Here is a 20,822-nt window from a genome sequence, read left to right as displayed (position 1 = left end):
TCTCTGGCTGTGTAGAAGATTTATAGACAGTTTTTATGCGTTCGTCTTTTTTTTTATCCATGTTCATGGTATCTGTAACAGATGGTGGCAGTGCTTTTCCCTTCTGTATCTAATACAAGAGTATGGAAGCCTTTCATCTGTTGAAATCTTTTAAGTTCTCGTTAAATGTTAGACTTGGGTAGCGTACATTTATAGGATTACTGCAACACTACTTAAGATATTATCTTCGGAAATATATCATGCTGGACCTTGGTAACTATAATTGCAATAGGATAAACATTTCATGTCAAACTCTTGAATATTTGTGCAACAACCCTTCTTTACCAATTCGAAATGTGTCATATAAAACTGTCCAATTACCGCACGATTTTAGAGCATGATTTTAGATAATTAACTACATTCATCCATTTAAGGTGGTACCTAACACCTTGACTAAAATTAATTTGGTCCGTTTAATTTTAATTAAATTTACTTTGTATTTCCTTAACAGCACAACTCATTAAAACGTTTCGCTGATTTTACAAAGTTATCTCCCTGTAGCGTTAGGTACCACCTTAAATTAAAAAAAAAGCAACCGAATGCAACAAATAAAATTCAAAGCCAATCATTAACTTCGTTGTAGTTGATATCTTAAAGGTAGAACAGTACACTAATTACATGTAGAGGGAAAATGGGTATGAATGTGTCGACATAGACTGTCTACATAAACACTTAGTATTATAGATTTGTGTTATGCTGAAAATGGTTCTTGTGCATCTGTATATCGGGATAAAATTAGAATGGTTTGTATAATCTCACATATTTATATAATAATTATTCAGTATGCAAATCCCACATTATCATACACCTATACAATTATGTTTATTTTGTACAAAAAACAAATTCGAGTTTATAAATTACATTTTCATTTAGATTGTTTTAGTATAATAAGTACTAATGAATTCCAAGCGCAAATTGTTTTTGCATGGTAGATTTCCCACAAATATTACAAAACTGTCATAGAACTTCATTTTCCGTATTGAAGTCCATTTACTTATTGCAGCTGTACATCTGTACATAAATTTACCTCTTTTGTGCCATTATAGCAACAAATTCTGAAATAAACAAAAAACAAAGAACAAATTTAGTGTTTTTATTTATTCTGTTACTTGTTGTTAGCGCTTCAAACCAATATATTGTGATGAGAACTTTCTAAAATGATTACAGTCTATACTTATGGTGTGCGGTTGCATCACATCATTCGGACTTAGCTGGGTAGCTATCATGTGGCAACCATTCCACATCTCCTTATCATTTTTCTATAAAGAACTGAGCCAATTCAAAGTATTTCTAATGGTCATAAATAAATTGTACACAAATGACTCGGTAACAATAGATCAGTAGTCTTTTGGTAACTGATGCTAAAAATAATATCAGTACTACTTGTTATGCTTTCTAAACGGCTTATAAACATGCAAATATAACAACTGTCATATCAATTGAAACTCGGCGAAGTTTATAACAACTGTATATATGAATATATTACAATAGAGGACAAATCTGTTGAAACTCTCTCATCTTTTATTTACACGATACAGAAAACAGAACATAAGAAATGGAATATATTGTAATAAATATACAAGCATGTTTCGTTTAATATGCTATCATTAGTTAACACACGATACAAAAACTACTTGCATTTTGTTTCAAACTTGTTTACGTTTGTGAAAAACATTTTCATTTTATTTTTCTTTGTTATGTTAGGTTTATTTCATACCGCCAGGTATACATTTATCATATGTATTCGACAATTTGTTTCATGATCAACCATACCTTCATAGTTAACCTGACCATCTCCATCAATGTCTGCTTCTAAAACCATTTCTTCAATCTCGTCTTCTGTTAAATTCTCACCAAGACTAAGCATTACTTGTTTTAATTCGGACTGACTAATTTGTCCATTTCCATCTTTATCAAATACTTTAAACGCTTCCCGCAAATCTTCTTCTTGGTCGCCGCCATCTTGTTGCTTCTTTGCCATCATGGCTACAAATTCCGGGAATTCTATTGTTCCATTACCTATTTGTAAAACAGAGAGAGCAATTAAAAGTTTTCTAGCCTTAGTATGATTGGCTCTAGATGTCGTCTTATTTGTTAATGTGTAAATGTGTCCTTGATTTGAGGTCACATAGACATTTACTCTTCGCTTAAATTTATTGTAAGTAGTAACAAGTGTGGACACAGATGAGTGTGGATAGTATGTATGGATGTTTGACAGTGTCTTATGACAAAATGAGTTCTATGTTTTTTCTATATGGTGTTATTAACTATGTTGCACGATGACAACCAATCTGAGCATTATGAGTGTTATCTATTAAATTTTTTATGCCCCCACCTACAATAGTAGATAGGCATTATGTTTTCTGGTCTGTGGGTCCGTTCGTTCGTTTGTCCCGCTTTAGGTTAAAGTTTTTGGTCAAGGTAGTTTTTGATGAAGCTGAAGTCCAATCAACTCGAAACTTAGTACACATGTTCATTATGATATGATCTTTCTAATTTTAAAGCCAAATTAGACTTTTGACCCCAATTTCACGGTCCATTGAACATAGAAAATGGAAGTGGGAGTTTCAGGTTAAAGTTTTTGGTCAAAGTAGTTTTTGATGAAGCTGAATTCCAATCAACTTGAAACTTACTACACTTGTTGCATATGATATGATCTTTCTAATTTTTGTAAGTAGTAATAATGGACATGTTCGCTATCGGTAATGGCCTTCGTTGAAATAAATTATTTATATTTTTTTATTAGTTTAACTACATTTTAATTTGATATCGTGCTGGTTTATACTTCAATCTTGTTATACAATATGTTACAAATCGACAAACTATATATTGGAAGAGTCCAGCATACTTGTTTTGCCATATAACCAGTGTGTACCCTTTTTAATATGGGTCTAAATGTTACACACGTGTTATAATATAATTAAAAAATACAAATGTAAGTTAAATTATGTGGTATGTCTGTCAATGAATAATTAAACTATATAACAGAGACTAAAAAAACGATAGTTTTGGTATGTCGGTGCTATAAAACGAGTATAAAATTCACAATTTGTAATGTTTTAATGTTGTAGAACTGACTGAAAAGGAAAAAAAATCGGCAATGACACAATGTTACTAAACAACAAACCATCAACATCAATTTCATGTATCATATCCCTTAGTTCCACCTCTGTCGGGTGTTGTCCTAGAGATTTCATAACAGTTCCTAGCTCATTTGTTGTTATCCGACCATCACCATTTTTGTCAAATAAATTAAAGGCGTCCTTCAACTCTAAAAGACAGAATAATTATTGATGAACAAAATGTATGTATGAAAAATGCATACATGATTATTATCAGGTTTTTGATTATACAACATGTAAGATTATTCTTAATTTGTTATCGCATTTATTTTAATATTTTTTTTATTAAGATGAATAATAATTAGAATAAAATTGTTTATTATAGTGTCACATATTGATTGAAACAAGGAATTCGAATTCACACAAGATGAATTGACAATCACTTTTGAATAAAAGGAGATATCGGATTTTCAGTCAAAGAGACAGCAACCCAATTTGATTAAAATCCAATGGTGTGAATAAACTCAGTGTAGATACCAGGATGTGACACACTGCGCTCCCTAGCTATATATAGGTGGAGAGCGTCTTAAAGATAACTTACAGCTAATTGTATTTAGATTGGCAGCAACCCACCGTTACAAATGGTACAGTGGTAAACATTGGACATGTGACATTCAGCAAAAGCAGTAAATTGAGAAAAATCCTTTATCGCCTAGAACTTGTAACTGAAAGATCGCTTATAAGCATAAGATAAGATGTATCATATATAGCTTGTTTTCAGTAGATCTAGTCATAGATGCGAGTAATAGGTAGGCATCGAATGCAGACTGATTGGTCCATTTTTTTTCTGTTTAAAGGATATGTAAAAAAGTTTGAAAAAGCAAACTACCAAATTAAGAGCACAAAATAGCCCTTGTTGATTTTGTTGCTTTGGACATATTTTACTTTTCTTTGGCCTCATTTGAAGATCTTTGAAATCAATGTATTTATAATTACCTTTTTTGTTTAAAACATTTCGAACGGGTTCTTGGAAGCATATTGCCTATTTTTTTTTAATGTGTTTTTTTTAACGGGTTCTTGGAAGCATATTGCCTAATTTTTTAAATGTGACGCAGTTATTGAATTTTGAACGGGTTCTTGGAAGTCAATTGCCTGTTTTGTTTTAAATGTGCTGTTTTTGTTTACTTTTGAACGTGTTCTTGGAAGCCATAAGAATCACAGTACTCAATACACTAGAATAACAATTTACCTTCAATATGGTCGTCTGAAAATGTGTTACTCTACAAATATAAGAACATTGAAATCGTATCAAAAGTATACAGGTAATCCTATATGTAAATAATAAACAGATAATTTAGCAGGTGTTTATTTAGTGACTCTTTATATGTAGGCGTTTAACCGTCACACGCCTTTATTTCATAAAAGTGCATATTTGTTCATTTAAAGTCACACTGCGACGCCATACGAACGAGAAGATGATAAATATTACTTTACACTTACAATTGTATTTAAATATGTTATTAAACACGGTACACCTTCATATGCTTGACTGATTATAGTTCATTATCCAGTAGGCCAATTTAGTTCATCAGTGAAAAAAAAATATTTTGAGATTTTAACAGTTTGAATCACACCAATTCAATAAAGTGTGATACATGGTTAATTAATAAGGTAGGAATTTGCCTTGATTATTGCATCATCCATCATGTAATAATCTTAAAAGAGACATCATAAATATGTTACGTATAAACATATTTCATTAATGTCATGCATAATTACAGTCGAATGTAAATAATTACGAAGTAAACAAGTTGATATAAGAAGTTAGCAATATCCTTTAACTCTACTTTCCGCTATATAGATGACGTTCTTTCACAAAACAATTCAAAATTTGGTGACTATGTGGAACGCATCTATCCCATCGAATTGGAGATTAAGGATACTACAGATACAGTTAAGTCGGCTTCATATCTTGACTTACATCTAGAAATTGACAATGAGGGTCGGTTGAAAACTAAACTTTACGACAAAAGAGATGATTTCAGCTTTCCAATTGTGAACTTTCCATTTCTAAGTAGCAACATTCCAGCAGCACCTGCATACGGGGTATATATCTCCCAATTGATACGATATTCCCGTGCTTGCATTTCCTATCATGATTTTCTTGATAGAGGGTTACTGCTCACAAGGAAGCTATTAAACCAAGAGTTCCAAATGGTGAAGTTGAAATCATCCCTTCGTAAATTTTACGGACGCCATCACGAGTTTGTTGACCGTTATGGAATAACCGTTTCACAAATGATATCGGATATGTTCCTTACGTCGTAACTACAATCCCCTTCCCTTTCATGAATGTGACCTACCGAATTAGACTATTTACCGGATTTGTAATCACATAAACAACACGACGGGTGCCACATGTGGAGCAGGATCTGCTTACCCTTCCGGAGCACCTGAGATAACCCCTAGTTTATGGTGGGGTTCGTGTTGTTTATTCTTTAGTTTTCTATGTCGTGTCATGTGTACTATTGTTTTTCTGTTTGTCTTTTTCATTTTTAGCCATGGCGTTGTCAGTTTGTTTTAGATTTATGAGTTTGACTGTCCCTTTGGTATCTTTCGTCCCTCTCTTGATATTTTATAGTGTGTCTTTCTATGATGTGATGTTACACTATTGTTTCAGATAAGGGTGAAGGTTGGTACCTATTAAAACTTTAAACCCGCTACATTTTTTTGTAACCGTCCTAAGTTTGGAATCAGATGTTCAGAAGTTGTCGTTTGATGATGTGGTTCATAAGTGTTTCTCGTTGCTAGTTTTTTTTATATAAATTAGACCGTTGGTTTTCCTGTTTGAATGGTTTTGCAATAGTCATTTTGGGGATCCTTTATAGCTTGCTGTTCGATTTGAGCTAAGGCTCCGTTTTGAAGCCCTTACATTGACCTATGAAGGTTTCTTTTACGAATTATGACTTGGTTGGAGAGTTATTTCATGTCGCTCATACCACATCTTCTTATATCTTAGTAATTCAAAAGTATAATTAGGAATCAAAAGTCATATACATCCATTTCCCTGAGTTCAAAACTAAAGTTACAACAATATATTTAAATGGTGATACGCAGACAAATATACATGGAAAACATATACAGTGAAGACAAAACTAAATACCGGTCATATAAGCTTTTAAAGAAGTTTTTTTTTATTTCAGACAATTTGTCCATTTGTAAAAAGAACATACCCCATTATTTGAATATACTCAGCGATTTCACATCAATTACATATACGTAAACGGTATAGTGGTACTAAAGAATGGAAGATAACAATACGAAAACTAGACGCATTGCCTTTTTCATAAATATGTGTTATTAGTCTTCAAATGCATTCGTATATAGACATACAATCGATTAAAAAACCAAGTTCATTTTGGCTCATTGAAATAATGACCATACAATGCATATACATTGTAAGAAAATGAACACATCCGTATAGTAACAGGAAGAAAATCTGGACTCGTTGAGCTTTTTTTCCTGTTTGTTTTCGAGTAAAATGTACGTTTATTGGTTTCATACTGAGGACAGGATAAATGTAAACAAAATAAATAAGTTGATTGTTTTCAAAGGCATACGATAGACAATAACAACAAAAACGTTTAGTAGATAACTATTTTGTTTGACAAATATATCTTAATGTGAAGATGGAAGATTCTGCTAGATGCTAACTGTGTTTTTCTTATTTTACACACATAATAAATTAAACTAATCATATACGCTTCAAACCCTACTATCCACGAATAACATTTTGACACTGCCCTTTTTACTGCCTTTAATATTGGAATTTTAGATTTTTTCGAGATAGGATAGTATAAGAATATCTTGAATTTGATAAAACAGAAATTGAGTATGTTTGTGATAGTACATTTTCATTGTTTGACGACCTTGCATGTAACATCATTCAAATCTTTCGAGTCGAACGTATTAACGCGATATGGGTATTGTTTTCAATCTTCGTTTTTTCATTCAGGTTTTCTTGTAATTAAACATTGGAAAACAAAACCTATAAAGTACTTCTTCCGTCTATTTTTTAAGACTGGATTTGTAAACATGGTCATTTAACATATTAAAACCGGACGGATACAAATTTATAGATCATTTGCTTGGCCTAGAAATAGTAAGTACGCTATATTTTACACAATTGGACATCTTTCTATAGTTTACTACACATAGTTTTATAGACATGTATAAATGAAAAAGGCGTGTCTTGTTTTATTTTCCTTAATAAGTCTTAAATATAATAATACATGAAAAATATAGTGTATATATAATAACATATATGTTTATGTGTGTATGTTTAGAATGTCATCGTTTTGCGTGTAATAGAAATAAAAGTTACTTACCATTTTAGTTGATATTGTAGGACTTCTCAGTAAAACTGATATTTGACCTGAAAATGGTGGTAAAATATTTAGATGGGGTATGTACGGGGTAATTTCACATTTTATGTGTCTATTTATTTGACATGGTTAATGATTTTATTAGTTGTGATTTATGATTATATAAGTTTCTCGTATCAATATATGGGATTAGCAATGTAAAAGATTTTGGATTGCTACTCTTTAAACAACTAATTGGTAGTAGTTTCAAACTGCATATATCGTATGTCAAATTGTGACAATTACATTACTGTATCTACATTTAGAAATAATTCTACAGCCCATTCATTCAAATAGAAATCCGCACATTTAAAGATAAAAACGATAAATTCTAAAGTGGTGGGCTTAGTCTAATCAAAGTTGTTCCCTTAAATATTTATTGGTTAACGGTGAATAAGTGAACACCATTAATTTAGTTCTTAAACATATGTATAAAATGGCATTTTCGTTTGATAATGTCGTAAAGCTGAAAGACCATGTGCAACTGTTTATTACTACAATGAAATGTTAAGTTGAATATGCATGATTTCATCAAAAGATAAGAAAGACCCAAGTAGTTTTGGTATATAATATTTCTTTTATTTTACAGAATACTAAATTTTCCTAAATCCATGAAAACCAGGAAAGTGAACCAGGCGATAAACATGATAAAAGAGATCTGTTTGAAAGTCTATGTCTTCCGTTCTGTATACCAATTCAGTACTATTAAGAATTGTCTAGTAACGATCAGGGTAGTTGGGTCGGATATGTATTAAATGTTTTGAAGCATCTGCCATGGCGATTAAACTATTTTGCAAATAAATTGATTGTTTTTTGTTGCTAAAATATTTCATCATGATTTCTTTTTCTTTTTCTTCATAAAACAGAGAAACGTCACCACTCTTCTAATGATACCATGCTGTTGTACGATATACAAGAGTTCCAAATGGTGAAGTTGAAATCATCCCTTTGTAAATTTTACGGACACCACCACGAGTTGTTTGACCGTTATGGAATATCTGTTTCACAGATGATATCGGATATGTTCCTTATGTCGTAACTTATACAATCCCGTTCCCTTTTTACAAATGTACCTACCGATTTAAACTATTTACAGGGTTAGTAACATGAGCAAAACGACGGGCACCACATGCGGAGCAGGATCTGCTTACCCTTCCGGAGCACCTGTGATCGTCCCCAGTTTTTGGTGGGGTTCATGTTGCTTAGTCTTTTAAATTAGTTTTCTATATTGTGTCGTGTGTACTTTTATTTGTCTGTTTGTCTTTTTTCTTTTTTAGCCATGGCATTGTCAGTATATTTTCGATCTATGAGTGTGACTGTCCATCTGGTATATTTCGTCCCACTTATACATACATCATAGACAATACTACATTTTTTTAATGAGATTGCCTAAGCAAAATGCATTGAATAAGGTTATTTTTCTTTTTACACAACGTGTGGACTTCTTAAACAGGAATGTGATCCTAAACAAAACCAGAGGCGGATTGAGCGGGGAGAAGGACCCCTCCCCTCCTCAACGAGTGACTCAACTCACTGCCGACATGTTTTAAATGTGTATTAAGATCGTCGATATCATTAGAACTGTCAGTAAGCATTTTTAATCGATTGCATCATATAGACAATTTTTGACTACGGAATATATACTTTTCCGACAGGTTACCTTCTCTTTGGTTGGACATCTTGGTACTCGGTCAAGCAAGATAAACGTAAATAAGTAAATTCAAGATTTTAATCGATACTATCTAAGGGAAAGTTTGCTGTTTAATTATACATGACTAAATCATCAGAAAGCAGTAATCTTTCCCCCGAAATTGCACTGTTTATATATGTTATTTTACTTCTTTTGGTTGTTCGTTGACCGAGTACCAGGATTTCTTACCACAGAGTAGGTAACCTGTCGAAAAATATAGAACCGTAGTTAAAAGTCGGTAATATAAAACAATAAAATTGAGGACGGAAATGGAGAATGCGTCAAAGAGACAACAACCCGACCATAGAACAGACAACAGCAGAAGATTACCAACAGGTCTTCAATGCAGCGAGAAATTCCGCACCCAGAGGCCGCCCTCAGGCGTCCTTTAGCTGGCCCCTAAACAAATATATATACTAGTTCAGTGATAATGAACGTCATACTAAACTCCACATTGTACACAAGAAACTAAAATTAAAAATAATACAAGACTAATAAAGGCCAGAGGCTCCTGACTTGGGACAGGCGCAAAAATGCGGCGGGGTTAAGCATGTTTATGAGATCTCAACCCTCCCCGCAAAGACTATTACAGATTGTGGTATTTTGACTGATTGTGAATTCGCATGTCGAGTTTTGCATGCATAACTGGAGATTACCGCTTAGAATGAAATTCAAAACAGTGTGGCTGTGGCCATTGATTGACGGTCATTGACACATTAAATTCATCCATTGACTGGGACAATTTACGTGAACGTTTGTCTGTAACGACCACTGTTCACGACGTACCTACGATAGACATTTAAACTGTGGGGTCACCAAAGGTTTCTTAACGCCTTTAATTATAAAATAATTCGAAAAATTAATCAGGAATAACCTTTATGTTTTGATTTATATAATTGATATAAATCAAAACATCGTGTTATTTCTGATTAATTTTTCGAATTACTTTATTAAGGTGTTGAGAACCTTTGGTGACCCCATAGTTTAAGTGTCTTTAAAAAGTACACAGTGAGCAGTGGACGTTACATGCAAACGTTCACCTAAATTGTCCCAGTCAATGAATGAATTTAATGTGTCAATCAATGGCCACAGCCACACTGTTTTGAATTTCATTCTATCATGTCGACGCACCTAGTTTCGCTCCTTTAAGAGGTCATGCGATGTCCTTAGATTCTGTTGTTGACCAGAGCTCTGTTGTTGACCTTGATTTGTCTCTTTCTCGGCTATTTACAAGATTTGGACATCGGTTAACTACTGTTGTTTTAGTTCATTTAGATCGCGAGGTAGAAATGTACATATGTGGTGGTTCCAATTCTTACATCTGTTCGATCTGTCCGCATATCATTTTAATTCAAATTAGGTATTTATGCTGCTGATTATATAGGTGTAGTTTCTGGAAGAAAAATATGTATATACGTCAAGGTGACAGCAATCCTAGTGCTTCACATAATTAACAAAAAATATATATAATGGTCAATTATACAAGAGAACAGTACTCAACAATACACAAACTATGCTTTTTTACTTACTTTTTTTCATTTCGCATCCAACCAAGGTTTCTTAAGATACGGTTATTGCCTGCTTCGTTATTCGTGAGCTGGAAGTCAACTTATCGTTACCTTATCAGTTTAAAGCAAAACATACAGATGAGTAAGTTATACAAGTCATGTTGTAATCACAGGCGCTTGGGTATATGATACAGATTTTTTGTTTGTTTCGAGTGATTTAAACGACTTAGAGAAAATACCGAATTTTACCATCCATACTCAGAAATAAATTTTAGTATGGATGGTAAAATTGGGTATTTTCTCTAAGTCGTTTAAATCACTCGAAACTAGGTGAGATATCCAAGAGCTTGCAGCTCCTACTTTTAAAAGACTTTGCAAAACGTCATCAGTGTCTGAGTAGAAAGTTGATGAACCAGGGGTGTGTCAAAGAACGTCTCGTCCTTTTTCTAAAAAAAAAAATCATCGGAAGGTACCAAGACCTTGTTGGTAAATATTCCAAATGATACAATCGTAACATGATGGTCTTGGTGTATAGATTGTGCGTACTGATGTTGTTTGTCATCTTAACAACGTGTTATATTGTTCTTTCATTTGTCTTTGTTCTATTATTAATATTACTTTTACCAGTACTGTTGGATTGGTTTGTGTGATATCCGTTTAACGTGGTTGACCGTTCGGTACTAATTTAAAACATCCCTTCTATGTGTTTGTATTATCTTTCATTTTTTGCAGGTGTGTTTTGTATACGCGACTTTTTGTGTTTCTTTGGTTCTTATAACAGTATAACGTGAATCTGTACTTTAAAATATCCCGTCAATATGATATTGTTCTATTATATTTTATTATGATATATTTCTATTATGATTTAGAAAATACGTTGAACCACAAACGTCAAAATTATTTAATTGGATTTTCTTCTGAGTTCAGTATTTTGTGATTTTACTTTTTATGCATAGAAGTGATAGAATAAGATACGTATTATAAATATAGAAAATTTAATATTTTAATAAAAAAAAATGTATCATACACCCAAGCGCCTGTGGCTGTGGTTGTAATAACGTAAATAAGTACGTTCAACTGACTTTTATATTTCACTTACCGTGAAGTTGACGTTTTCTTGTTCTACTAGGGGGGGGGGGGGGCTCAGTGGTCTAAGTAGTTACTGTTGTAATCACTAACCAGTCAACACTGAGGTTGTGAGTTCGAACCCCGCTCGTGTGGGTGCATTCGACTCCAATCTTAATTTACTAGGAAAGTCAGTTTTCCTATCGAAGGTCGGTCGATTATTAAAGCGACTACGGCCATGCGAGACAACTCTGATACATTATTTAAAATATACGTATATATGTCTCTGATTTGACAATGGCATTATTTTGTTCAATCAATGTCAGAATGAACAGTGTGATCTTTAGTTGTTTGTTTTTTTTTAAACTGCATTCGCACATGATATATTGATAAATCATATACAATTTCTGAAGAGTTATTACTAATCTGTATATTCCGACACGTACTGATACACATACGAAAAATAGTAAAAGTTCACATCCGATTCGGATAAAAACCTATTACATAGACATGTACGTTTAAAATGGATGGTGGTTTATTTTATATGATCTTGAATATTACGTAGAAACGTTTATACAGTTCGCCCCATTGCTTTATCCTCAAAATATGTGTTTAAATCTACACATTTCATTGCTAAGCTTGAATCTGACAACAACAGATAAAAAGATATATGATTTTAATCAACCACCTCAAGAAAACCAATGTTGATTGCCATTTAAAAAAACATCACTCGAGATCCCAATGTTATTAAATTTTCTGTTGTGTACACTCAATGTTCAAACATTTCTTATAGAATTTCGACAAAACAATCCGATCGGTCTTTTCGTTTGATTGTTCAATGCTATATTTGTCATTTATATGTAAATATGTTATTAAATCTTTTAACAACTGTGCATTTGAGAAAATAAAACTTCAATAAGTGATCAGTAGAGTGTGATCTCTGTGTATATGGGTTTAGCACAAATATAAGCAAAATCTTTACAAGTGAAATAGGACGAGTTTACCGATAAGATTAGAATGGTCTTTTAAGTAGATGTATACTCTTGTCAATGAATATGAATGGGGGAACAATGTTAAATTAAATCGGTAGACAGTTTGATCTTATATACTACTTTTTCAAATGATATAGAAGATGGTAAGTCACAATTTATATACTTATTTGGTTATAATATTTCCTTGTAGGTGTTTTAAGGGTCTTTTTGCATCAATATCTGGCATTGTCGATCACGAGACTACTGCGGCAATTAAGTTCGATCATTTAAAGACGCTAAAAAAAGGATGTCAAAAGACTATTTTAGTGTTGTTATTTGGGACATCAGCAAACATATGAATGTCTGTTTTTGAAAACGGTTTCAAATATGTAAGGCGAGTGAGAATATGGACAAACGACATATTTTATTTTATATTTGATTACATAGATATATAGAATGAGTAAAATCTTCAGAAAAATCTATAATAGGAGGCGTACAAATACAATATAAGGAATCATTCTGTGAAGATCAATGTATTGAAAACTGCAGATTGATGACACAATTTCGGTAGCGTAAAAGTTTAAGTCCTCATATCTGAAACACATTTGAATATTTTCATTAAATGATTCCATAAAGCATTTTCAAAAGTTCAATAAATGTGCGATCTTTCTTTACAGGTTCAGATATTGTGATTGAAAATTGTAGAAGTTCATTAACCAAAAGGTAGCCATGACGGGTTGGTAGCCATGACGGGTTTACTCGTCGTTGAGGGCTTTTCGGAGTCCTATATTGCTGCTTACATGCACGTCATGTGGACTGTGATGGCCAGTTGTCGCAATTACAATCATAAAACATCTCCTTGTTTTTTTTTATATATAGTTGAGTCTGTATAATAATTCTATGTAAAAGCATAATATTTTTTCTATTTTCGCTGGCTATCGAAGATGCATTTTTCATTTAAAAATTAATGTTGTAGGCTGATCAGCTTACAGAAGAACAAATAGCAGGTATGATCCTTTGCATTGGTTTTTCTTTGTTTTGCAAATGATTGAAAAGTACATTTTTAACTCCTCGATGAAGAACAATCATACGGTAACGGGTTCTTGAAATAGTATAAATTGTAGACTAAAAACTTGATATTAAAACCTTTTATATCTGTTTATGTTTTAATATGTTTTAATATCTGAAATGTAGTATTGTAATTTAAACTGAGAGAAAAAAGAAAAAAAAGCATATCTAAATGCTTTAATTTTTAAAAACTAATTGTCAGAATTGTACATTTTACAGAATATTATGAAGCTTTCCGTGCCTTTGACACTGACGGGGATGGATCTATCAGTATTCAAGATCTCGGAACAGTTATGATGGCTTTAGGACAGAATCCTACAAACCAGGAATTGAAAGAAATGACACATGCTTATGCTGATCCTGATAGCAATGGTATACTGCTGTCGTTATATGTTTATGTTTTATGTGAGCTTGCTAGTAGTTGATGGTGCAAAAGCAAAACAACGTTCAAGGGGAAAAATCAGTTTTTAAATGGATTGGTCAGCGGACATTTTAATGTCTTAAAGCATTTAAGTCTAAACAAAACCATTATATACATGTACTGATATGAAGTTTGCTAGAACATTTATTGAACAAAGATAATTATGTTTATTTAACTCTTTGCATGTTAAGTCTAGTATGAGCTAGTGTGATCTATGGACAAACATTAGTGTGTGTTGTGTGTCTCTTTCTGGGTGACTGGTATATCTTGAAATTAATTTGGCACAAAACAAATTAAAAAAGAAGATGGTCAAAGACATAAAGACAACTTCTGACGAATTTCCTCACGTGATATAAGCATAACAATATAGTTGACGGTGTAACTTACGATTTGTGTTTAGGTCTATCCACCCCCTTTTAATCTCGATAAATGTTGGGATTGCCATATCATAGAAAACACTAAAGTATAAGCATAACAAACATGAACAAAATTATTTCGAATACATTTACGGAAAGTGGACTCATTGACAAAGTACTCAACTCCCTGATAAAGTAAAATTATTTTGTCACTTTAAAGTAAGAAGAGGTTACCTCCAAAGAGACTTCATATAGCAATGTTATCATCAGTATACACACGTAGTCAAAACCCATAAAGTATATCTCAACTGAATCTTAATTATAGATAAATCAAAAACAAAACAAAAACACCAAGACTTGCTTTGAACTAAAAAAAAGACACAATGATTTAACAACTCAAACATGAATATATGGGATATATTTTCTTTCGCAACGAAGTATTAACTATATGAAATAAACACGCGGGGAAACAAGTAAGAAGAGAACGCCATGATATTCATCAACATAAACAACCTACAGGTATTCAGATGGAAATTGTTTCTCCGTCTTACAGTAATGATTTTGCATTTGGTTTTTCATTGTATATAAAATGTGTGTTTTTTCCATATCGATCATCTTCACTTTTCTTTGTTTAAACAGGAGAAGAACTTATAGACTTTCCTGATTTCTTATCTCTTGTGGCAAGGACAGTGAAGGAAACAGATTCCCATGAAGAACTTCGGGAAGCTTTCAAAGCATTTGACAAAAATGGAGATGACATTATAGATGCAGATGAACTCCGAAAAGCAATGTCAAATTTGGGAGAAGAATTAAGTGAGATTGAAATCGACGAAATGATCAGAGCTGCTGATAAAGACGGTGATGGTCAGGTTCATTATGAAGGTATATAGAGACGTCAATATGTATCACATTCAAGATCTACACATAATTAATTACTATATAGTTAAATCGCGACATATTTTACCAATTTTTTTTAGTATTGTTGAATTATCATTAATTCTAAACGCGTATCAAGTGACGAAGAGAATAACATGATAGTTTTCGTGGCTCAGTCTTTAGTCTTCCAAGTCGTGTTTTGGGTATTTCTGTTTGTCTATAATTGGTCTTTTTCTTTATTATTTTGCCATGACGTTGTGTGTTCATTTTAACATATGAGTATGAATGTCCCTCTAGTATCTTTCGCCCCTTTTGTAAAATAGTCCAGCAATTAACTTGATTTTCAACAGTTTCGGGAAAATTATCAGTTAAGATAAGAGGATATAGAAAAATAAAGAAAAAAGTATCACACGAAGCATGATAACACTGTACAAATAGTCCGTTGCCAGATAACATTGTACAAATAGTCCGTTGCCTGTACAAATAGTCCGTTGCCTGTACAAATAGTCCGTTGCCAGATATGGTACATATGCCTTTTCTGGAATTACAAAAACAAAAATACGTCATTGTTTAAGTATGTAAATATACTGCTATAAAACAACTAATCGTAGATATTCGGTTTACATCAATTAGTTTTTTTGTTGAAAAACCATGTAGTGGAAAATCTCTTTGCATGAATGGTGGTATGAATGTGTAGACTTGGTGTCTTTTCTCTTCTTTATTTCAAAGCAACTTTGAAGTAACTACAATCTAAATGAGAACTGATTTTCCAGTTTGAGTTCAATGAATTTCGTTTTATTTGTCAACAACAGCATGATCTTTATAAGACAAATGCAATGTATGATCGTTCACTGTAGCACAAACATCGTATGTTATCTGCAATCGTTCAAAGACCAGATTAAAAGTTTGTGCGCACAAGTTTAAAAGTTGTGTTCTCATGATTTAAAGTTATGCGCACAAAATTTAAAGTCGCGCGCGTACAAATATTTAAAATTTCATTTTTGGCACTTAAGAAGCTCTGTAGAAGAAGGATAAGTTAATAATATAAATAAAGGTAAAAAGTTTCGCTGCAATATATCTGATAATCAATATAATGGATATGATGTGATGTGGTCCCGACCCAAATTCCAGCATAAAAAAAAACAACAAAATGAAATTTTCGATCAACGACATTTAAACAATTGTGTTTTGCACAAAAATCATATAATAATTATATAGTATAGTCAATGTCACACACGTAATGTTACACTGTTTGTTAATGAATCATATGTTTTAGGAAGTCTACTCAAGTTACCTTTATCGTTCTTTTCTTTTCAGAATTCGTTCATATGATGGCCTCAAAATGAAGAAAAGTTATAAGAAAACAATAAAGTTGTGCAATACAATTTCAACTTTTTGAACTATGCATTCAGATGGGTGTTTCTATTATCAGTATAATTCGCTCTTCCTTTTTTTTGTTGGTCAAAATGCAAGTTATATGTTACAGGTATTAAAGGGACACCAACTGTCATAGTTTATCTTAAGGTCGGTGTCATTGGTCAAAATGAGAAGAATTGTATGCTTGTTGAATGCAAGGTTATTAGTAAGACCTATTTCGCCAATATGTTAATCTATTATACATAAATAGAATGTGCTGTAAGATTTTAATAAGAGCATCACTATAGCGCTCTTAGAATACCATTTTAAGCCCCCGAATTTAAAAAAAAATATGTATGGAACGTACTGCTGAAACAAATTTGAGATGATGATGTTGCCAGTCAGATCAATTATTGTATCTAGCAGTTTTTTTATTCGTCCGATCAATACCAAATCAGTCAGCTGTATAAGAATGTCCATTACATGATTAACCCAGTATTCATGTGCATAAGTGTAAATGTAGATGCTGACAAAAAGACGATTATCGGAATTTTAAAGAGCTACAACGGAAATTATATGTCACTTATACCACCATGTTTTCCAGACGAGAAACTTAAATGTGAATCGGTGGTAAGGGGTTTTGCAATCACCATTAATTGCTATTGGCGGCAATGATTTTCATAAGAATAAGTTTTTATCGAGCCTGCGTCCTTTGTCGCAGAAAGCTCAACATAGGGATAGCGATCCAGCGGCTGCGGCGTAAGCTAACTTATTAAAAAGCTTTGTATTTTAGAAGATGGAAGACCTGTTTGTTTCATTCTGTATACATAGATGCACCATGTTACGAAGTTTCTGTCTGTCACATGTCCATTGTCCTTGACCTCATATTCATAGTTCAGTGGCTACATGAAAAAGAGTTAAGAATTTTTTGTAATGCTAATTTATCTCTTGTTATGAGTAATAGGGTAATTATAGTTGGTATGCGCGTACCTTGCAAGGTCCTCATGACCGTCAAACAGTTTTCAATCGACCCCCACCTCCCTTCATGGATCAGTGAACACGGTAAAGTTTTGGTGGTCATTTCATGGATCAGTGAACACGGTAAAGTTTTTGGTGGTCATTTCATGGATCAGTGAACACGGTTTAGTTTTGGTGGTTGTTAAGTCCATATCTAGGATACTTTAAGCAATAGGTCTAATATATACGGTGTATGGAAGGACTTTAAGGTGTACATGTCCAACTTGCGGGTTTCATCTAGCCTTGACCTGATTTTCATGGTTCAGTGGTTATAGTTAAGTTTTTGTGTTTTGGTCTGTTTTTCTTATACTGGATGTAATAGGTATATAAAAATTGGTGTATGGAATGAATGTAAGGTGTACATGTCTTGCTGGCATGTGTCATCTAACCTTGACCTCATTTTCATGGTTTTAAGTTTTTGAGTTTTGGTCTTTTTTTTAATACTATATGCAATAGGTCAAATGTATTTGGTGTATGGAAATATTTTATGATGTACATTTCAGTCTCGCAGGTTTTATTTGACTTTGACATCATTTTCAAGGTTCATTACTTAGTGTTAAGTTTTTGTGTTTTGGTCTGTTTTTCTTAAACTATATATATGAGCAATTGGTCGACTATATTTGTTGTATGGAAGAATTGTTAGCTGTACATGTCTGCCTGGTATCATGGTTCATCTAACATTGATCTCATTCTCATTGTTCATTGGTCAATGTTAAGGAGGCTCGTGGGTACAAAAAGTTCAGGAAAAAATCAAACCTTTATTTTTTTTATTATAAATCTTATTTATTACACTATTAGTTATTACTTTATGATTTGGTACAAAAATCAACCAAAAAAATCGATTCAGTTCGGCCCCAAAAGACTTTTAAAATGTTAATATCATTGAAAAAGCTCCAAATTATCTCCCTTTGGTGCAAAAATGCCATTTTTTGCATCAAATTTTTAATATCTTTTTCAACTCATCGGTGACCTATATTTTTTATTATTATTTTCAAATAAGCTATACATAAACTGAATAATTGTAACATTAAAGCGATTTCCGTAATTAGGTTATTTTTTTTCGATATAATTTACCTCAATTTCGCCTATTAGTTCAACAGAAAAAAAGGACATTAACAAAAATGTATGCTTCTTTCGGAGGATGATTGCGAGTTAAATGAACAGTGACTCCATTTTTTTTTTATTTTTCTATTAAGTATAGGATAAAGTTCCTTTATAAAAAAAATATAACGAAATCCTATATTAGAAAAAAAAATTGATTTATACCCAGGAGCCCCCTTAAGTCTGTTTCTTAGAAACTATAAGCAATTATAGGTCAACTATATTTAGTATATTGAATGATTGTAAGGTTTACATGTATTTCTTGTTTGGTTGATATGACCTAGACCTCATTGTCTTGGATTAATTCATGTTAAGTGTATGTGCTAGTTGTAGTAAAGCTTCATATTTAGGACCATCAACATAATATCAATGATTAGTGAAGAAGGCGAGACATTACAGCGTGTGAACTCTTGTTTATATAAATGCTAAAAATTCTGCGGCATATAAATACAGGTCAGCAAATAAGGGCTTGCAATAGTATCCTTGGGCAACTTATTTATAATAAAATAATTTACGAACAAAAAATATTGAAGACATGAACAAACGACAACCACTGAACTACATGCTCTAGATTTGAGACATGGTCAACATGAGGCTGTATTAAACATGTTTGAAGGCGCCTACACTACCCCATCCCTTATTTTGTCGACTGAATACGTTTGTACAAACTTATATCTTTTTGAAGAATCCACTTCTTTTTGACATCACCGGTAGGATTCATCTAAGTGAACCTTTCTTTTATAGTTTCTAAATCTGAGCGTATGTTATAAATTATGTAAGAAGCGAAGCAACCAATCTGGTGGGTTAATAATACCCTCAGTGACAAGGTAACCAGCAGCGGCATCGACACAGTGCTGACAATCGTGTATTTTCCCTTATTTTTCCTACTGTCAAGTTCATTGCTAGAGAATTTACTTTGGTCAATTGTTTTGTTTCAAGAAACAAGTGATGTCTTAGGTTAAAACAAAAAATGCTTTCCAATCTGCTATAGTTTTACAGGATGGATGTAAAGATTGTATACATTATATAACTTGATATAGATGATTAACGTATCAAATTAGGAGTATAAAACCTATAGTGGAGCAGGAGATGCTTTTTTACTGAGGTTCATGCTGGGTTTTTTAATGAGGCATATGCCGCTGGTCAATGTTTTTGTTGTTCTTTGTGGTGTGTGTCTTGTGAACTTTTTTGCATTTAAGTTTCTCCTTTTTGGTCATGGTGTCGTCTGTTTCAAAACTCCTTGTTGTTTTTGATTGTCCAGTAGGTAGAAATCTTCTCCCAATTTATTTCATAAATCTTTGAAAAACAAAAAACTTTATTTCTGCAGCATACTTGATGTCCATACAGATTAAACTGAAATTGGTATTATCGTAATATTGTAACAAGGAACTGTCGACTATTTGAAGTTTTGTTCACTTATAAAGCAGAGATAGGCATGGATTCCAGATTGGGCCAGTTAAAAAATATTTTGTATACGTGTGGCACGTCTGAAGAAAAAAGTAGCATTACAATTTTCCTGGTTTCAGCCTTTTATGTAAGCAGGTGAAGGAAGTCAACTTTGAAGCGCTGTGATTGGATGTAAGCCATGGTACTTAATTTATAATAAATAGTTTTCTTTAAAATTGATTAAAAATAATTGCAGTGAGTGAAACTTTTAAATACAGGAAAACATTTTCTTGAGAATTATTAGAAAGGGCTTTATAATTTTCGTAAATTTGATGTAAAATGACGGTGGCTATGAATATCCTATAAACAATTAAGCGCCGTTTAGAAATGGCCATGGTCTTTGACTTCAATAAAACAGATTAAGAAAGTATTATCTCACATAAATTTAGAAATTGTTAGTATTCTCGGAGGGAAAACTACTT

The 20,822-nt window shown here is 32.6% G+C and overlaps 2 protein-coding genes and 1 long non-coding RNA gene across 5 annotated transcripts in view; 2 read left to right on the top strand and 1 right to left on the bottom strand.

The window, feature by feature from the left end:
• Positions 1-842: 842 nt before the first annotated feature.
• Positions 843-11,943, bottom strand: LOC139517167 (calmodulin-like). Of its 2 annotated transcripts, XM_071307885.1 has the most exons (7): positions 11,823-11,943; positions 10,745-10,834; positions 7,490-7,536; positions 4,351-4,381; positions 3,167-3,310; positions 1,813-2,058; positions 843-1,094 (listed from the first exon to the last, which is right to left on the bottom strand). In XM_071307885.1, exons 2-7 carry the CDS (start codon positions 10,752-10,754, stop codon positions 1,063-1,065), a joined length of 510 nt encoding a protein of 169 aa, XP_071163986.1. In that variant the 5' UTR covers positions 10,755-10,834; positions 11,823-11,943; the 3' UTR covers positions 843-1,062. The 2 variants fall into 2 exon arrangements, with proteins under 2 accessions (XP_071163986.1, XP_071163987.1); XM_071307886.1 differs by lacking the exons at positions 10,745-10,834; positions 11,823-11,943 and adding an exon at positions 10,347-10,368.
• On the top strand, positions 4,596-8,327 carry LOC139517172 (uncharacterized). Of its 2 annotated transcripts, none has more exons than XR_011663099.1 (4): positions 4,596-4,772; positions 6,305-6,387; positions 7,510-7,566; positions 8,115-8,327. It is a non-coding gene; the product is annotated as an uncharacterized lncRNA (long non-coding RNA). The 2 variants fall into 2 exon arrangements; XR_011663098.1 differs by lacking the exon at positions 4,596-4,772 and adding an exon at positions 4,928-5,054.
• Positions 11,944-12,749: 806 nt separating the features above from the next.
• The window catches only part of LOC139517169 (calmodulin-like), a 28,605-nt gene continuing 20,532 nt past the window's right edge, over positions 12,750-20,822 (top strand). Inside the window, exons 1-5 of the mRNA XM_071307889.1 lie at positions 12,750-12,923; positions 13,736-13,766; positions 14,047-14,199; positions 15,244-15,486; positions 16,798-18,113. Coding sequence (XP_071163990.1) covers positions 12,921-12,923; positions 13,736-13,766; positions 14,047-14,199; positions 15,244-15,486; positions 16,798-16,826 — 459 coding nt within the window. The 5' untranslated portion in view covers positions 12,750-12,920 and the 3' untranslated portion in view covers positions 16,827-18,113. The remainder of the gene's footprint in view (positions 12,924-13,735; positions 13,767-14,046; positions 14,200-15,243; positions 15,487-16,797; positions 18,114-20,822) is intronic.

This window comes from Mytilus edulis, chromosome 3, assembly GCF_963676685.1.
Source record: "Mytilus edulis chromosome 3, xbMytEdul2.2, whole genome shotgun sequence".
NCBI lineage: Eukaryota > Metazoa > Mollusca > Bivalvia > Mytilida > Mytilidae > Mytilus > Mytilus edulis.
Note: the sequence above shows the minus strand (reverse complement) of the source record. Positions and strands in the feature narration are given on the sequence as shown.

Excerpts from the sequence above, each read along its gene's own strand:
- LOC139517167 (XM_071307885.1), bottom strand. Across the intron at positions 2,059-3,166 it reads ACATGAAATTGATGTTGATG|GTAATGGAACAATAGAATTC; the intron begins GTTTGTTGTTTA and ends TTTTACAAATAG. Across the intron at positions 1,095-1,812 it reads TGGTCAGGTTAACTATGAAG|AATTTGTTGCTATAATGGCA; the intron begins GTATGGTTGATC and ends TGTTTATTTCAG.